The sequence below is a fragment of the Hemitrygon akajei genome, unplaced genomic scaffold, assembly GCF_048418815.1.
Source record: "Hemitrygon akajei unplaced genomic scaffold, sHemAka1.3 Scf000092, whole genome shotgun sequence".
NCBI lineage: Eukaryota > Metazoa > Chordata > Chondrichthyes > Myliobatiformes > Dasyatidae > Hemitrygon > Hemitrygon akajei.
In genome coordinates, this window is record NW_027331978.1 from 636,449 (window position 1) to 654,036 (window position 17,588).

Sequence of the window (17,588 nt, forward strand, 5' to 3'; positions counted from 1 at the left end):
CGATTGAACCAGGGATCCCAGTCTCTGAAAAAGGGGTTGGACGCCTAGATTATATAATAAAACCCATATATTTTTTAACTTTACCTGCTCTCCCAGTTTTATGCTTACCCTGGTCCTTCACACCCCCTTACTCCTTAAAGTTCAGCCCAGTTGCAACAGTCAGCAATTCATTCTTTTTGGCTTTTCCTAATGCCTCAGGGGTTGGCGCTTCCAGAAATTTATCAGTATCCATTGCTGCTGATTTCCACACACAAATAAATCAAAAGGGATTTCCCCAGTCAAATCGATAATTAATCGATCAATAGCCCCCAAATTTGTTATGAACCATAATGCTTTAGAAACAAGCCAGCAGCAATAGACTACACCTGGAGTCTGGTTTTGATGTTAAAACCACTATCTTTAATATAATCTACTTATAAAATTTCAACTTAAACAAGATAAACGGAAGTTAACAGTGTTATGTGTATATATATATATATATATATATATGTGTGTAAATATAACTCCCAAACTATTGAGCTCAGGGGAAACAAGGCTTGGAGTCTTGAGATGGTAAAGTGTGAAAGTTCAGTTCATCCACAGAATAGATGATGAGAGATATTTGTAATCCAGGATAAATGTCAAGTGAAGGCAATTATGTCGAATTCCACAGGTTCTATGGTGGTAAAATGAGAGAACAGTCACTGTAGATTTTATCTGTCATCATTCCAAATCCACATATGAATTATCACCGAAAGTGACTTGTCACAAGGGGTATCGTCTTCAAATGAATGACCACGCCACACCCAGGCAAGGGTTAACACATCAGTGGTCTTCACAGGATACCCCAAAACAGATTCACTCCAATGGATCAGACAAGGTCACAACCACACATTTGAAGTATGGTGAATTGATAATTAACCTACCATTGTGGGCATAGGAAAGTTCTAAACAGTGACATGTGGTGAACTACATATACCTGTCTGGACACCCCCCCCCCCCCCCCTTGCTGACTGCTCCTGTGGCTCCTCTGACAGACCCGTGTATAAAGGCGATTGGAGGCACAGCTCATCCCTCAGTCTCCGGGATGTGTGTGTTGATCTCTTGCTGCTCTGCTGCTGATAAGTGCTCTATCTTTCAGCTAATAAAAGCCCATATCTCACCTCACGTCTCCAAGAGTTATTGATGGTGCATCAGACCCTTGGCCACCAGTTCCCCGGTTTCGATCCTTCCGTTTCTCCTCCTTCGTCTCCGTCTGACTCTGAGTGTCTGTGTCCTTCGTTAAAACTAAACAAGCTGCGAGCGATGTAAATAAGCTGCAAGTCAGACTGATTCACCTTCTTAATCTCTGTCTCTCTCTTAAAATGACAGTCCACAGCAAATGAAACCTAGGGATTCATAACAATGGCCACTCCCCATTGTGAACCTGCTGATGTCTCTGCAGGGTGGAAGATCGAGTGAATCTCTTCCCACATTCTGAGCAGGGGAATGGCCTCTCCCCAGTGTGAACTCGCTGATGATTCTGTAGGGTGGATGAATGAGTGAATCTCTTCCCACATTCTGAACAAGTGAACGGCTTCTTCCCAGTGTGAATTCGTTGATGACTCTGTAGGTCGGATGACCGAGTGAATCTCTTCCCACAGTCTGAGCAGGTGAATGGCTTCTCCCCAGTGTGCACTCGCTGGTGTCTCTGTAGGGTGGATAAATGTGTGAATCTCTTCCCACAGACTGAGCAGGGGAACGGTCTCTCATCAGTATGAACTCGCTGATGACTCAGTAGTTGGGATGACTGTGTAAATCCCTTCCCACATTCTGAACAGGTGAATGGCTTCTCCCCAGTGTGAACTCGCTGATGACTCTGTAGGTTGGATGGATCAGTGAATCCCTTCCCACAGACTGAGCAGGTGAATGGCTTCTCCCCAGTGTGTACTCACTGATGACTCAGTAGTTGGGATAACTGAGTAAATCCCTTCCCACATTCTGAGCAGGTGAACGGCTTTTCCCCAGTGTGAACTCGCAGATGACTCTGTACTTGGGATGACTGAGTGAATCTCTTCCCACAGACTGAGCAGGTGAACGGCTTCTCCCCAGTGTGAACTCGCTGGTGATTCTGTAGGGTGGATGAATGAGAGAATCTCTTCCCACAGACTGAGCAGGTGAATGGCCTCTCTCCAGTGTGAACTTGCTGATGACTCTGTAGGTTGGATGACCGAGTGAATCCTTTCCCACACACTGAGCAGCTGAAAGGCTTCTGCCCAGTGTGAACTCGCTGGTGACTATGCAGGGTGGATGAGTCAGTAAATCCTTTCCCACATTCTGAGCAGGTGAACGGCTTCTCCCCAGTGTGAACTCGCTGATGTACCAGTAGGGTGGATGACTCAGTGAATCCTTTCCCACATTCTGAGCAGGTAAATGGTTTCTCCCCAGTGTGAACTCGCTGATGTCTCCGTAGGTTGGATAAATGAGTGAATCCTTTCCCACATTCTGAGCAGGTGAATGGCTTCTCTCCAGTGTGAACTCGCTGATGACTCTGTAGGGTGGATGAATCAGTGAATCGTTTCCCACATTCTGAGCAGGTGAACGGCTTCTCCCCAGTGTGAACACGCTGGTGACTCTGTAGGTTGGATAACTCAGTGAACCCTTTCCCACATTCTGAGCAGGTGAACGGCTTCTCCCCAGTGTGAACTCGCTGATGTCTCTTTAGGTTGGATGGATCAGTGAATTTTTTTCCACATTCTGAGCAGGTGAAAGGCCTCTCCCCAGTGTGAACTCGCTGGTGACTCTGTAGCTGGGATAACCGAGTAAATCCCTTCCCACAGACTGAGCAGGTGAAAGGCCTCTCCCCAGTGTGAACTCGCTGGTGACTCTGTAGGTGGGATAACCGAGTAAATCCCTTCCCACAGACAGAGCAGGTGAACGGCTTCTCCCCAGTGTGAACTCGCCGATGTACCAGTAGGGTGGATGACTCAGTGAATCTCTTCCCACAGACTGAGCAAGTGTATGGCTTCTCCCCAGTGTGAAGTCGCTGGTGTTTCCATAGGGTGGAAGAATGAGTGAATCTCTTCTCACAGACTGAGCAGGTGAATGGCCGCTCCCCGGTGTGAGCTCGCTGGTGAGCCATTAGGTCAAATGACTGAGTGAATCCTTTCCCAGAAATTCAGCAGATGACCGGCCTCTGCCCAGTGTGGTGTGAACTGACTGGTGCGTCCACAGGTGGGAAGACCAACTGAATCCTTTCTCACACACAGAACAGATGAATGGCCTTGCCCAGTGTGAACTTGCTGATGTACCTTCAATTGAGATTACCGAGTGAATCCACTCCCAGTGTCTGAGCAAGTGAACGGCCTTTCTCCTGTGTAAAATGACGGGCGTGCCAGTTGGTCAAATGACCGAGTAAATCCCTCCCCACAGTCTGAGCAGGAAGGATGGTCGATTGAATCCCTCGCTCCACTTCTTAAATATCTAGACAGAGACAACAAAACTGCTGTGCCGTGTTTGAGCTTCCTGGAGACAAATTCCATCTCATTTTTAACCTGTAAAAAGATTTACAAAATCCATCAATCGGTTTAGGACAACATTTCAGATGAGATTACTTGAGTTGCCAAGCTTTGATCTGGTATCACACTGTTACAGTGAGGTTAATCCCAAGTTGGACAGATAAATACTGGCAGACCACAGTATGTGCGCTTGCAACACTGTGTGTCAGACAGAGTGGTCAGCAGCACTGGGGCTCCACAGGGGACTGTCCTGTCTCCCTTTGTCTTCATCATCTACACCTCGGACTTCAACTACACCACAGAGTCTTGCCATCTTCAGAAGTTTTCTGATGACTCTACCAGAGTTGGATGCATCAGCAAGGGAGATGAGGCTGAGTACAGGGCTACGGTGGGAAACTTGTCATATGGTGTGAGCAGAATCATCTGTAGCTTAATGGGAAAAAGACTGAGGAGCTGGTGGTGGACCTGAGGAGGGCTAAGGCACCGGTGACTCCTGTTTCCATCCAAAGGGTCAGAGTGAACATGTTGGATGATTACAAGTACCTGGGGATACGAATTGACAATAAACTGGACTGGTCAAAGAACACAGAGGCTGTCTACAAGAAGGGTCAAAGCCGTCTCTATTTCCTGAGGAGACTGAGGTCCTTTAACATCTGCCAGATGATGCTGAGGATGTTCTATAAGTCTATGGTGGCCAGTGCTATCATGTTTGCTGTTGTGTGCTGGGGCAGCAGACTGAGGGTAGCAGACAGCAACAGAATCAACAAACTCATTCGTAAGGCCAGTGATGTTGTGGGGGTGGAACTGGACTCTCTGACGGTGGTGTCTGAAATGATGATGCTGTCCAAGTTGCATGCCATCTTGGACAATGTCTCCCATCCATTCTATAATGTACTGGTTAGGCACAGGAGTACATTCAGCCAGAGACTCATTCCACTGAGATGCAACACTGAGTGTCATAGGAAGTCATTCCAGCCTGTGGCCGTCAAACTTTACAACTCCTCCTTCAGAGTGTCAGACACTCTGAGTCAATAGGCTGGTCCTGGACTTATTTCCACTTCGCATAACTTATTAACATTTAATTATTTTTGGTTTTATTTTGCTGTATTTCTACTCTATTCTTGGTTGGTGCAACTGTAATAAAATCCAAATTCCCTCGGGATCAATAAAGTATGTCTATCCATCTGAAATCATCTCCTGACTGGGCAGAGTGCTGGTATCTGGAATGACCATCAATTCTCTGATGTTCTTCCTGTCTCTATAAGAATGGGGCACTTTTGCCATCTCCAATTTGTACCCTGGCTCAGTTTGACTCTCTCCATTAGTATTATTCCCTGTTCCTGCTGAGCTGCATGGTTGTCTGGCCCCACAGTAATAGAAACAGTCTCATGCAAATAATCTTTCTTGACGTGCATCTGGGATTTTCTTGTATGTATTATTAACTTAAAGTGCCACATTTTTAATGCCATATACAAAATTTCTGCTGAGATGACGTAGAGTAAATTTTTTTATTATTTCAGGTTCTTGTCACAGTCATAGAAAATTACAACACAGAAACAGGCCCTTTGGGCCAACTGGTTTGTGCTAAACTATATAAACTGCCCACTCCCATACCCCTACCATCCAGGTACCTACACAAACCTCTTAAATGTTGAACTTGAGCTCGCATGCACCACTTGTGCTAGCTGCTCATTCCACACCCGGATGACCGTCTGTGTGAAGAAGTTCCCCTCATGCTCCCCTTAACAGTTCACCTTTCACCCTTAACCCATGGTCTCTTGTTGTCGTCCCACCCAATCTCAGTGGAGAAAGCCAGCTTGCATTTACGTTATCTATGCCCCTCTATCGTAATCAAATCTCCCCTCAATCTTCTACATTCTAGGGAATAAAGTCCTGACCTGTTCAATCTTTCCTTATAATCCAAGTCCTCCAGACCTGGCAACATCCTTGTGAATTTTCTCTGAACTCTCTGAAACTCTTTTACATCTTTCCTGTAGGTAGGTGACCAAAACTGCACACAATATTCCAAATTAGGCCTCACCAATGTCTTCTATAAGTCAACATAACATCCATCTATCGTCAGTATTTGGTTCATCAGAGCCAATGGGCTGAAATCTTTTTTTCTGCCTCTATCTAACCATGATACCACTTTCAGTGAATTAAGGACTTGTATTCCCAGGTCCCTTTCTTCTATAACACTCCTCTGTGCCTGACCAGTCACCGTGAAAGACCTCCCTTGGTAGGTCAGACCGAAGTTCAACAACTCAGACTTGTCTGCATTAAATTCCATTTTCCATTTCTCAAACCATTTTCCCAGCGGGTCCAGACCACACTGCAAGCCATGATAGTCCTCCTTGCTGACCACTACACCACCAATCTTCGTTTCATCTACAGATCTGCTAATCCAGTTAAACACACTATCATATAGAATACTGATATAGATGACAAACAACAACAGATCCAGCACTGATCCCTGTGGCACACCACTAGACACAGGCCTCCAGTCAGAGAGGCAACCATCTGCTACCACACTCTGACTTCTCCCAAAGATGGAGTCTTGTTCAATTTACTATCTCATCTTGAATGCTGAGTGACTGAACCTTCTTGACCAGCTTCCCTTATGAGACTTTGTCAAGTGTCTTGCTAACACTTTCCTGATAACTTCCTCGAAAGACTCTATAAGATTGGTTGGACATGACCTACCATGCACAAAGCTATGCTGTCTATCCTTAATCAGTCCACATCGATCCAAATACTTATATGTCCGGTTCCTGCACATAACGTCACTACTGATGTCAAGCTCACCAATGTACAATTTCCTAGTTTATTTTTAGAGCCTTTCTCAAACAGTGGAACAACATTGGCTGTCCTCCAATCCTCCAGTACCTCACCTGTCGCGGAGGATGATTTAAATATCTGTGCTTGTGCCCGGACAGTTTCTGCACTTGCCCTCCGCAGGATCCCAGGGAACAACCTGTCAGGCCTTGGAGATTTATCCACGCTAATTTGCCATAAGACAGCCAACAGCTCCACCTCTGTAACCTGCACAAGGTCCATGAAGTTGATGCTGCTTTGCCTCACTTCTATAGACTCTGTGTCCATCTCCTCTGTAAATACGGATGCAAAAATAATCTGCCCATCTACTTTGTCTCCTCATATGGATTACCATTCTGATCTTGCAGAGGATTAATTTTATCCCTTGCAATCTTTTTGCTCTTAACATATTTGCAGAATCCCTGAGGATTCTCCTTCACCTTCCCTGCCCAGGCAAGCTCATGCCTTCTTTGATTTCTTTCATATGTGTTCGCTTGAATTTCCTGTATTTCATAAGTACCCCATTTGTTCCTATCTGCCTGTACCTGGTAAACACCTCCTTTTTATTGATCTGGGAGAGGAAAGCCAAAGGGGTGATAGATCTGCATGCTGGGAGGTGGGGGTAAGGGGGGTTAAACTAAAGTTGCAGGGGGAATGGGAGCCTGAATAACAGAACAGAGAGTGGAGAGGTTGTGGAGACAGATGTTGTTCAGTCCTCAGACAAAGTCAGGAATGAAAACGTTGAGCATGGTGCAGTGAATATGCTGAGCCCTGTATATTTCAATACAAGGAGCAGCGTAGGAAAGGTAGATGTGTTCAGGGCATGGATCAACATCTGGAATTAAGATACTAGGATCTGGCAACTGTGGACTGGGACAGGCTGCTTTATGGCAAAGGTGTGCTTGGTAAATGGGAGTCCTTCAAAGCCAAATTTTTAAAGTACAAAGCGGGTATTTGCTTCTCAGAATACAAAGTGAAGATAGAAACCGTAGGGAACCTTGGATTTCAAGAGAAATTGAGACCCTGGTAAAGCACAAAATGGAATTGCATAACAGGGATAGGCAGGCAGTTTCTTATGGAGTATAAGAAATGCAAGAGAACACATAAGAAATAAATCCAGATGGCTAAAAGAAGGCATGAGGTTGTCCTGCAGAAATGATAATCCACAGGGATTCTCGAGATAGATCAAGAGCAAAAGGATTGCAAGGCACAAAGTTGGTCCTCTGGAAGACTGGAATGGCAATCCACGTGTGGAGCGAAAGCAGATGGGGGAGATCTTAAATATTTTTTTCATCTCTGTTTACTCAGGAGATGGACAAAGGCTCTATGGGAGTGTGGAAAAGTGTCAATAAAATCATGGACCCTGCACAGATTAAAGAAAAAAAGTTATTTCGCTGTTCAACGTAGAACATAGAAATCTACAGCATGTTCTGGAGTATTGTGTGCAGTTTTGGTCTCCAAATTTGAGGAAGGACATTCTTGCTATTGAGGGAGTGCAGCGCAGGTTCACAAGGTTAATGCCTGGAATGGCGGGACTGTTATATGTTGAAAGATTGGAGCGACTGGGCTTGTATACACTGGAATTTAGAAGGATGAGAGGGGATCTGATTGAAACTTATAAGATTATTAAGGGATTGGACATGCTGGAGGCAGGAAGCATGTTCCCACTGATGGGTGAGTCCAGAACTTGAGGCCACAGTTTAAGAAGAAGGGGTAGGCCATTTAGAACAGAGATGCCGAAAAACCTTTTCACCCAGAGAGTGGTGGATATGTGGAATGCTCTGCCCCAGAAGGCAGTGGAGGTCAAGTCTCGGGATGCATTCAAGAGAGAGTTAGATAGAGCTTTTATAGTGGATTCAAGGGATATGGGGAGAGGGTAGGAACGGGGTACTGATTGTGTATGATCAGCCATGATCACAGTGAATGGCGGTGCTGGCTAGAAGGGCCGAATGGCCTACTCCAGCAGGTACTGTCTATTGGCTATTGTTCCAGGCCATTCAGCCCACAATGTTGTGCCAACCATGTAACTTACTCTAGAAGCTGCGTAGAATTTCCGTAGTGCATAGACCTCTATTTTTCTAAGCTCCATATTCCTATCTAAGAGGCTGTTAAAAGACCCTATTGTATCTGCATTGACCACCGCTGCTGGCAGTGCATTACACACACCCACCACTCTCTGTGCAAAAAAAAATTAACCCTGACATCACCTTCGGTATCTATTTTCAAGCACCTTAAACCTATGCCCCCTCAAGTTAGCCATTTCAACCCTGAGAAAAAACTTCTGACTATTCACACAATCAATGCCCCTCATCAACTTATACACCTAAAAAATGCACTAAACAGAGACAAGGAAATTATACATTGCATTGAGGAATTGTTAGAAGTATAGAAGTTATTTTTTTTTACACAGAGATTGGTCAGTGCGTGGAACAGGCTGCCAGCAGCCCTGGTGGACGCGGAAGCGAAAGGGTCTTTTAAGAGACTCCTGGACGGATACCTGGAGCTTAGAAAAGTAGAGGGCTATGGGCAAGGTAAGGATATGTTTGGCACAGCTTTGTGGGCCAAAAGGCCTGTATTGTGCTGTAGGTTTTCTATGTTCCTGTGTAGAAAAAATATAAGGGCATAGAACGGGTAAATTCAAGCAGGCTTTTTCAACTGATGTTAAGTGTGATGACAACCAGAAGTGATGGGTTAAGTGGGGAGGTGAAATTTATGGGGAACATGTGGAAAACCTCTTCACTGAATTGGCCGTGAGAGTGTGGAATGAGGTGCCAGCACAAGTGGTGAACATGAGCTCAATTTCACCACTTAAGAGAAGTTTGGATGGGAGCCTGGATGGTTGGGGTATGGAGGGCGATGGTTCCAGTGCAGATAGTTGCATTAGACAGCTTAAATGTTTTTTTGGCATTGACAAAATAGGCCAAATAGCCTGTTCCTGTACTGAACGTCTCCCCATTTCTATGACAGAGAAGCTGGCCAAACTTGTTTGGAAGGGAAAAGGTAGGAGTGACAGTGGAGCAGCAATGGCTGGAGTTTCTGGGAGCAATTCGGGAGCTCAGTGATCAATACATTCCAAACAAGTGGAAGCATTGAAGAGGCAGGAGGACACAACTGTGGCTGGATAAGAAGACAAAGCCAACAGAAACACCAAAGACAGGGCAAACAAAAGAGCAAAAACTATTAGGAAGCTTTTAGAAACCATCAGAAGCTGCCTAAACAAAAAGTCAGATGAGCTCAGGGCATGGCATTATGATACTGTAGTCATTAATGAGTCTTGGTAGCACCCAGCAGTCTGAGACATTTAGAGGAACAATATCTGAGGCCTCAATATCTCCTGAAAACCACGGTTCCCTGCACCGGTTACCTTACAACTTGTATTCTGGCAGGCACATACAAACTCTACACCCTCACTTCTGAAGAACTCCCACTTACAAGTACTCCTTTTCTAGAAAAACAGCCTGTCCCAATCCACACTTGTTAGATCTTTCTGATACCATCAGAATTGACCTTTCTCCAATTTAGAATCTCAACCCATCATCCAGCCCGCTTTTTTTCCCCATATTTACTTGGAATCTTATGTTGTTACGATCGCTAGATACGAAGTGTTTCCATACACTAATTTCAGTCACTAACAATGGATAATTTCCTAACAGCTTATTGCACACTTCTACGTCGGGAATTCTATGTCCTGATTAAGGGCACATTTGACAAACTCTACCCCATTTAGTCCTTATATATATAAAAAGTTAAAATCGCTTACTATATCAACCTTTGTTTCTTAGCATAGCCTGCAATCTCTGCAAAGTTTGTTCCTCTAAATCTCTCAGAGTGTTGGGTGCAACCAAGTCCCAATAATGGCTACAATTCCCTGTCCTGAGTTCATCGGGCTTTCCTACGATGCTTCTTGCATTGTGAAAGACACAGCTCAGCACAGTCATTGCACCCTGCTGAACCTTTTGTCTGCTGACTCTATCTGAGTTCTGAACAATGTCTGTCTGGTGTCCAGAAAGCAACCTCTTCCTCAATGTCACAAAAGCAAGGGAACTGGTTGTGGACTACAAAAGGAATGGAGACAGGCTAACCCCTATTGATATCAATGGATCTGGGGTTGAGAGGGTGAACAGCTTTAAGTTCCTCGGCATAAACATCACCGAGGATCTCATGTGGTCTATACATACTGGCTGTGTAGTATGTGGCCGTGCACCTCTGTCACCTCAGATGGTTGAAGAAGTTAGGGATGGGGCCCCAAATCCTAGGAACTTTCTACAGGGGCACAATTGAGAGCATCCTGACTGGCTGCATCACTGCCTGGTATGGGAACTGTACTTCCCTCAATCACAGGACTCTGTAGAGAGTGGTGCAGACAGCCCCATACATCTGTAGATGTGAACTTCCCACCATTCAGTACATTTGCAAAGACAGGTGCGTAAAATGTCCCAAAGGATCATTGTGGACCCAAGTGACCCCAACCACAAACTGTTCCAGCTTCTACCAACCAGGAAACGGTACCGCAGCATAAACACCAGGCCCAACAGGCTCTTGGACGGCTCCTTCCACCAGGCCAACAGACTGATTAATTTATGTTGATACATTGTGTTTCTGTTATAACCACTGCCCTATGTACAAACCATTTATCATAAATTACACATTGCACATTTAGATGGAGAAGTAATATAAAGATTTCCACTCCTCATGTATATGAATGATATAAGTCAATTCATTTCACCCACTTCACCATCTGTTTTGACATTCTGACTCCAATTCCCCCCTGCAAATTTAGTTTCACCACACACCCTCCCCACCACGCACTAGCAACAGCTAGCCTTACCACTAGAATATTAGATCTCTGCTAGTTTTAATTTCCGAACATTTGACTTTGCTCTGCCAGGTAAACTCCCCCAACAGTTTATAAAGTGGTCTACCAGTTGTTGTATGAGATGGCCCCAAGAGTACTCTGTGATGGCTATTTAATCTCATTCCCCTTCCTTACTCTCACCCAGTTTAATGTGTCCTGCACCTTGGGTGTAACTCACCTCTCTTGATGTTATAACTATTACCCCCTCCAACTCCTAGATGATCCAGAATTCATCCATTTCCAGCTTCAGCTCCTTAAAGTGCAGGGTTACAAGCTGCAGCTGGATGCACATCTTGCATGTGAGGGTATCAGGGGCACTGGAGGTCACCCCACCTTCCCACCAGTGTCCCATCTAATTTGTAATGACCGGTGTGCCGAAACGCCTTGTGCTGTGCAATTATTACCCACTGACAACAAGACGTCCACACTGAATTTTAAATAGGGAGGTATTTCTTTTAACAGCTAGCAAATCACTGTATTTAAGAACTTTGATCTCCTCTGGGTTTGATCGAGTTCATCTGCACTCTCACACAAACTATGTAACAGGCCTGTTGTGGGTTATGAAGGATTTTCTCACTAGAACTTTTGCAAACCGTCCATATGTGATTTGCTTGCTAAATGATACTTTCAAATGTCCGATTTCCAAATATCACTCCCCACTTGCAAATTCTCCAGCAAATTTTGCATCACCACAATACTGTAACACCAGTTTCTGTATTGTACATAACTATTTCCCCTGAACCCTCCCCCAAGTGACAGATGGTGGTGAACTCAGTGATGGCAATGTCAATGAATATGAAGGGAAGGGCAGTAGTCTGTCTCACTGGAGTCTGGCACATTTGTGATGTGAAAGCTACTTGTTGCCCAGGGCAAAGGTGTTTGATATCATTACGTACCCAGAGAGAATGGGACAAAACATGTTCTCACCGGTAGAAAAGTGCAGAACGAGAGGAGGTAGCTCAAGCAACACACACAAAATGCTGGAGGAGCTCAGCAGGCCAGGCAGCATCTATTGAAAAGAGTACTCATACTGAGTTCCACCGGCATTTTGTGTGTGTTGCTTGGATTTCAAACATCTGCAGATTTTCTCTTGTTTACGATTGGAGAAAGAACAAAGGTGATTTTCTCAAATGGAGATGTAAAAGATGTTTTTTTCCCTTTCTCCGAGTTCCTAATCCTTGCATTTAGATAGCTGGAGCTCAGCTCTGTCTGAGAGATCCATCGGTTCCCCTTCCCTCATCAGCCGGAAGCTCCCCGGGGCCCGTGTACGGATCGTGGGGCTGAGAGATAGGGAGGAGAGCAGGACTGTCCCGGGACTGCGGACTATGATGTCCAGAGTTCACAGCAAATGTCCCTCAGTGGGTGTTTAAGACAGCAGCCCGGAAAATCATCCCTACCTTTACCGATCCTCCGGAGCTCCTTTGTGTACGGCGCGCATGCGTGCTATTCGGTGACGTCATCGACCTTGATGCCTGCGCATTTGATCGTTGCTTCAGAAGCAGCGAAATTTTAAACCCAGGGCTTTATGAGCAATCGCGGTGCCTTTAAACATTCCTGCTAGCACCGGTTTCATGTCCACACCTCGGGGTTTTTTTCTGTGTAGAGAACTCAGCAGCTGTTTTAACGTAGAAAGCGGCTCCCAAAAACAACATACTCAATATCAACAGGCATTCTATTTATCTAATGCTTCTCGTACAACCCTCTGGCAGAGGCAGATATAAAACACAAGAGATTCTGCAGTTGCTAGGAATACAAACACACAGACACACACACACACACACACACACACACACACACACACACACACACACACACACACACACAGACACACACACACAGACAATGCTGGAGGAACTGTGCAGTTCAGGTAGCAACTAAGCAGAGGAGTACACAGGCTGGGCATGCTGAAGGGGCTCGGCCTAAACGTTGTCTATTTATCCCTCAACACATTTGCTGCCTGATCTGTTGATTTCCTCCAGTATTTTGCAGAAATTAAACACCCTTTTTTTTCCAATCAAGCAGTTTCCAAATGTGTCTGATCTTTCATTCGTAGCCACATCCTGCAGGTTCGATTCCTCTTCTTCCTCCTCCTTGTAAACACCAGGCCCCATCTCTTTCTGGAACCCCAAACCCCTGACTGGCAACTTGGTTTCTGACTCTGCTCCATCGAAGATTCACTCGCTAGTCTGCTGTCAGACTTCAGAGGTGCATTGTAACAACCCAGCAGTTCGAAGCGAAGACCTTTGAAATTAGTGAGAATGACCTAAAACATTGAAAAGAGCGGAGAAGAAGGAGTTTAACCATCTTCGTCCGGAGCCCTGAAGAACGTCACAAACACAGGGAGCTCATCGTCTTATTCAGCCTGGAGAAAATCATGCAGGAAATTCATGCAGGTGTATAAGATGATGAGAGGCATTGGTCGTGTGGATAGCCAGAGGCTTTTTCCCAGGGCAGAAACGGCTAACACGAGGGGGAATAGGTTTAAGCTGCTTGGAAGTAGGTACAGAGGAGATGTCAGAGCTAAGTTTTTTTACACAAAGAGTGGTGTGTGTGTGGAACGCACTGCCAGCGACGGTGGTAGAGGCGGATAAAATACGGTCTTTTAAGAGACTCTTAGATAGGTACATGGAGCTTAGGAAAATAGAGGGCGATGCGGTAGGGTAATTCTAGACAGTTTCTAGAGTAGGTTACATGGTCGGCACAACATTGTGGGCAAAAGGGTCTGTAATGTGTTGAAGATTTCTGTGATTCTATGGAATTCAAGGTAAATCTCCCGTCCCACGGAGTGGTGACTATTTGCAACCTGTCATCTCAGGGAGAGTGAGAGGGGAACGGCAGGGATAGATTTTCATAAACTGATACGGAACAGAAACATGGGCAGAAACCAGATGGGCCGAGTGGCCTCTCTAGTGTACATAGTGAGTGTGATAGAGACTGTAAGTACCTGAGACACGGGATTTGATACATAACTGATTTACCTTTCACAGATACACAATATTAAACACCAGTCTAGTTTAAGGCTAACATCAGCAGAACAGACTCCTCCAATGCTCACTGACTAGAGTTCAGTCCTGGGTGCGATGAGCAGCCGCAAGAACTGCAGAATCTGACAGTAACAGTCCCTCATGAACCTGCAGCTGCGTTCAGTCACCGTGATGGTTAAACATTTAACACAGAGCTGATTTGAACTTCCTCCCTGATGTGAAGTTGCTGGTGTTGCAGCAGCTGGGATGATTGAGTAAAACTCTTTGCTCACTCCGGACAGAAATGTGGCCTCTATTTATTGTGAACTCACCGGAGCATCACAAGGTGGGTTAACTGAATGAGTCTCTTCGCACACACGGAGCAGATGAACGGCCGCTTCCCAGTGCGAAGCTGTTGGTGTATCTGCGATGGCTGACTGAATCCCTTCCAAAATGAGAGCCAGTGAATGACATCTCACTGCTATCAACGGCATGGCGATGTATCCAATCAGATCACGGACATGGGCACGTGTTCGGGCTCTCCTTGGAGCGAGTGGGACGCTGTCTTCTCCAACATCTCCGCCTCCACATTCAAGGATCGGCGGCATTCAAGCGCTGGTGAACTGACAGATACAGCGGAACTAACGAGCAATCACAAAGCAACTAACGTGTTTGTGATTGCCATACTCAAATCTTTTGACTTTTCTAAACTGTTAAAAGTTTACAAACCACGTCAGTGGGTGAAGGACAACATTTCAGTTCAGATAATTTTATTCGTCATGGTGCCTTCTGAGAAAAACACTGTCACAACTCAAAACAATTTGGGGGGACGAGACTTCATCTTCTAACTGGTCACAGTTCCGGCATCAGGCACAATATCAAACTCTCTGCTTCCCTCTCTGTATCAAAATGGATCATTCCTCCCCTTCATCAGTCTGACTTGGCTCAGTTTGTCTGTCTCCTTCGCATTCTGAGCATGCGTCACACACCTACTGAGATCACATTTTATTTACACGGCTGTGACTAGAGACTTTCTGATTATTATGTCCCTCCTGGCATTTGACGGTGGTAAACTCAGAGTCAGCAATGGTATTGAACCTCAGGAGTAGGTGATTAGGCTTTTTCGTTGGAGATGATAAACTGCCGGTAGTGTGTGGCTGGATGAGTGGGCCGTTTTCAGACTGGAAGGAGGTAGCGTTTGGAGTACCCCAGAGATCAGTCCCTGACCACAGTTGTTCACAGTTTAATATCCAGGCGGAGGCAGCGAGATGTGAGATGTCCCAGTCTACTGGTGACGAAGAAAGAGTGGAGTTGGGGGAGGGGAGGCTATTCACATGCAATTTCGTAGCTTTGCAATCAGTACATAGTGCACTGTGGGGCTGCAGTGGCGGGTTCCAATCTACTAATTAAATTTGTTGACTACACGACATTGATCGGCCGAATCCCAAATAATAACGAGGCAACGTATAGAGAAGAGTCATCACCCGACACAGTGGTGTCAAGAAAACAACCTCTCCCTCATTGTAGCGAAAACAAAGGAGCTGGTTGTGGATTACAGGAGGAATGGAGACAGGGACCAAATTCAACATTTCCAAGTCTGTTATTGACACAAAATGCACTTATTAATAGTGATCATGACACAATGTATTTTATATATTGTTAATGACATAAAGCATATTTATAGATTGTTACTGACCGATATTTTGTATAACTTGTGTTCCGTGTGTTATCTGAATGTATTTGCCTGTGATGCTGCCACAAGTCAGTGTTTCTCTGTACCTGTACCTTCCCGTACTTGTGCACTTGGCAATAAATTCAACAGGCCCTGAGAAATCTCAGTGAGATTTGATTAGTGATGATCATCTTGGCAGCTCGGTAGGTCGAATGTATGCGACAGTACACTGTTAAATGCAAAACCCTGAACAGTGTTGATGATCAGAGGGATCTTAGACTCCAAGTTCATCGCTCCCTGAGAAAGACTGCACAGATTGATTGGGTGGTTAAGAAGGCAAATGGCATGCTTGTCTTTATTGGTTGAAGCATTGAGTTCAAAAGTCGGGAAGTTGTGTTGCGGCTGTTACGAGTCTGCGGTCGTACTGTGACTGTTTCTTTAAGAGCGCCGGCGTGAGGAGGCGGGACTATGACGTAAGTCACAGGCTGACAGCGCTGACTGTGGACTGAACCATAAGAGAGAGAGAGAGCGATCTGCAGATAGGCAGTCGGCCAATCTAAAGCGAGAGAGAGAGAGACTGGAAAAGCTGATAGCTTCAGTTAGTCACAGCTGAGGCTTGGAACTCTCCTATGCCCACAAGAGTGGGTTGATCATCGGTACACGGAACCACAACGAATGTGTGTGGCTGTCACTTCGTATAATCCATAGGAGTGGATTTTGGAATATCTTGTATTAACCCTTGCCTGGGTATGTTGTGTGGTAACCCCTGGAAGACGGTATTCCTGTGACAGGTCACTTTCGCTGATAACTCGTATGTGGATAGATTCAACGGATAAAAACTTCGTCGACGGTTATTTTGAAGTAACAGCCTTTTCTCTACATTTCACCCTGGATTACAAATATCTCTGTCCCGTCATTTATTCCGTGGATTACTAAACTTTCCTACTTTACCATCTCCAGACTCTAAACTTTGTTCCCTCAAGCTCGATAGTCTGGGAATTACATTTACACATATATACACTTAACACTGTTAACTTTATTTCGTTAAGTTACTAAATTATAAGTAGATACTGATAAACAGTGTTTTTACCATCAAAACCAGACTCCAGTGTGAACTCTATTGCTGCTGGTTCGTTTCTAAAACGCTTCAGTTCGTAACAACAGTTTTATAAAACTAGTTAGACCACATCTGGAGTATTTCATACAGTTCTGGTCGACCCCATTCTGGGAAGGATGCCGGGGCTTTGGAGAGGGCGCAGAAGAGGTTTACCAGGATACTGCCTGGATTAGAGAGCACGAGCTATAACGAAAGGCTGGACAACAGTTCAGTTCATTTCAGAAATGACAACAGTTCAGTTTCCTTCTGTGGCTCCAGAGCAGAAGCTCAGCCTGTCTAATATTTCCGCACAATTGAAATGGGGAATTTGTTTACTATCATCACGTACTGAACTTCCAATGAAAATCTTGCCTGACGTACCATCCACACAGATCGATACATTACAACAGTACATTGAGCTGATATACGACAGAACAATCACTGTAACAAAGCATTATGGCTGCAGAGAAAGTGCAGTGCAGATAGACATATGGTGCAGGTTCACGTCGAGTTACATTGTGAGACCGAGTCCATTCTATCATTCATTTGGCTTCTAACCACAGACGGGAAGCCGTCCTTGAGCTTGTCATTACGAATAACTGCAGGTCTTTTTTCTCACTTTCTCGTGGCACTAGACAGGGATGTCCATTAAGCCCTTTATTATTTAATCCTGTATTGGAGACTTTTGCTATAACACTAAGTGAAGCTAAAA

The 17,588-nt window shown here is 45.1% G+C and overlaps 1 protein-coding gene across 1 annotated transcript in view; it reads right to left on the reverse strand.

Moving 5' to 3' along the window:
* Positions 1-989: 989 nt before the first annotated feature.
* The window catches only part of LOC140722903 (uncharacterized), a 93,576-nt gene continuing 76,977 nt past the window's right edge, over positions 990-17,588 (reverse strand). Inside the window, 1 exon segment of the mRNA XM_073037544.1 lies at positions 990-2,967. Coding sequence (XP_072893645.1) covers positions 1,376-2,967 — 1,592 coding nt within the window. The 3' untranslated portion in view covers positions 990-1,375.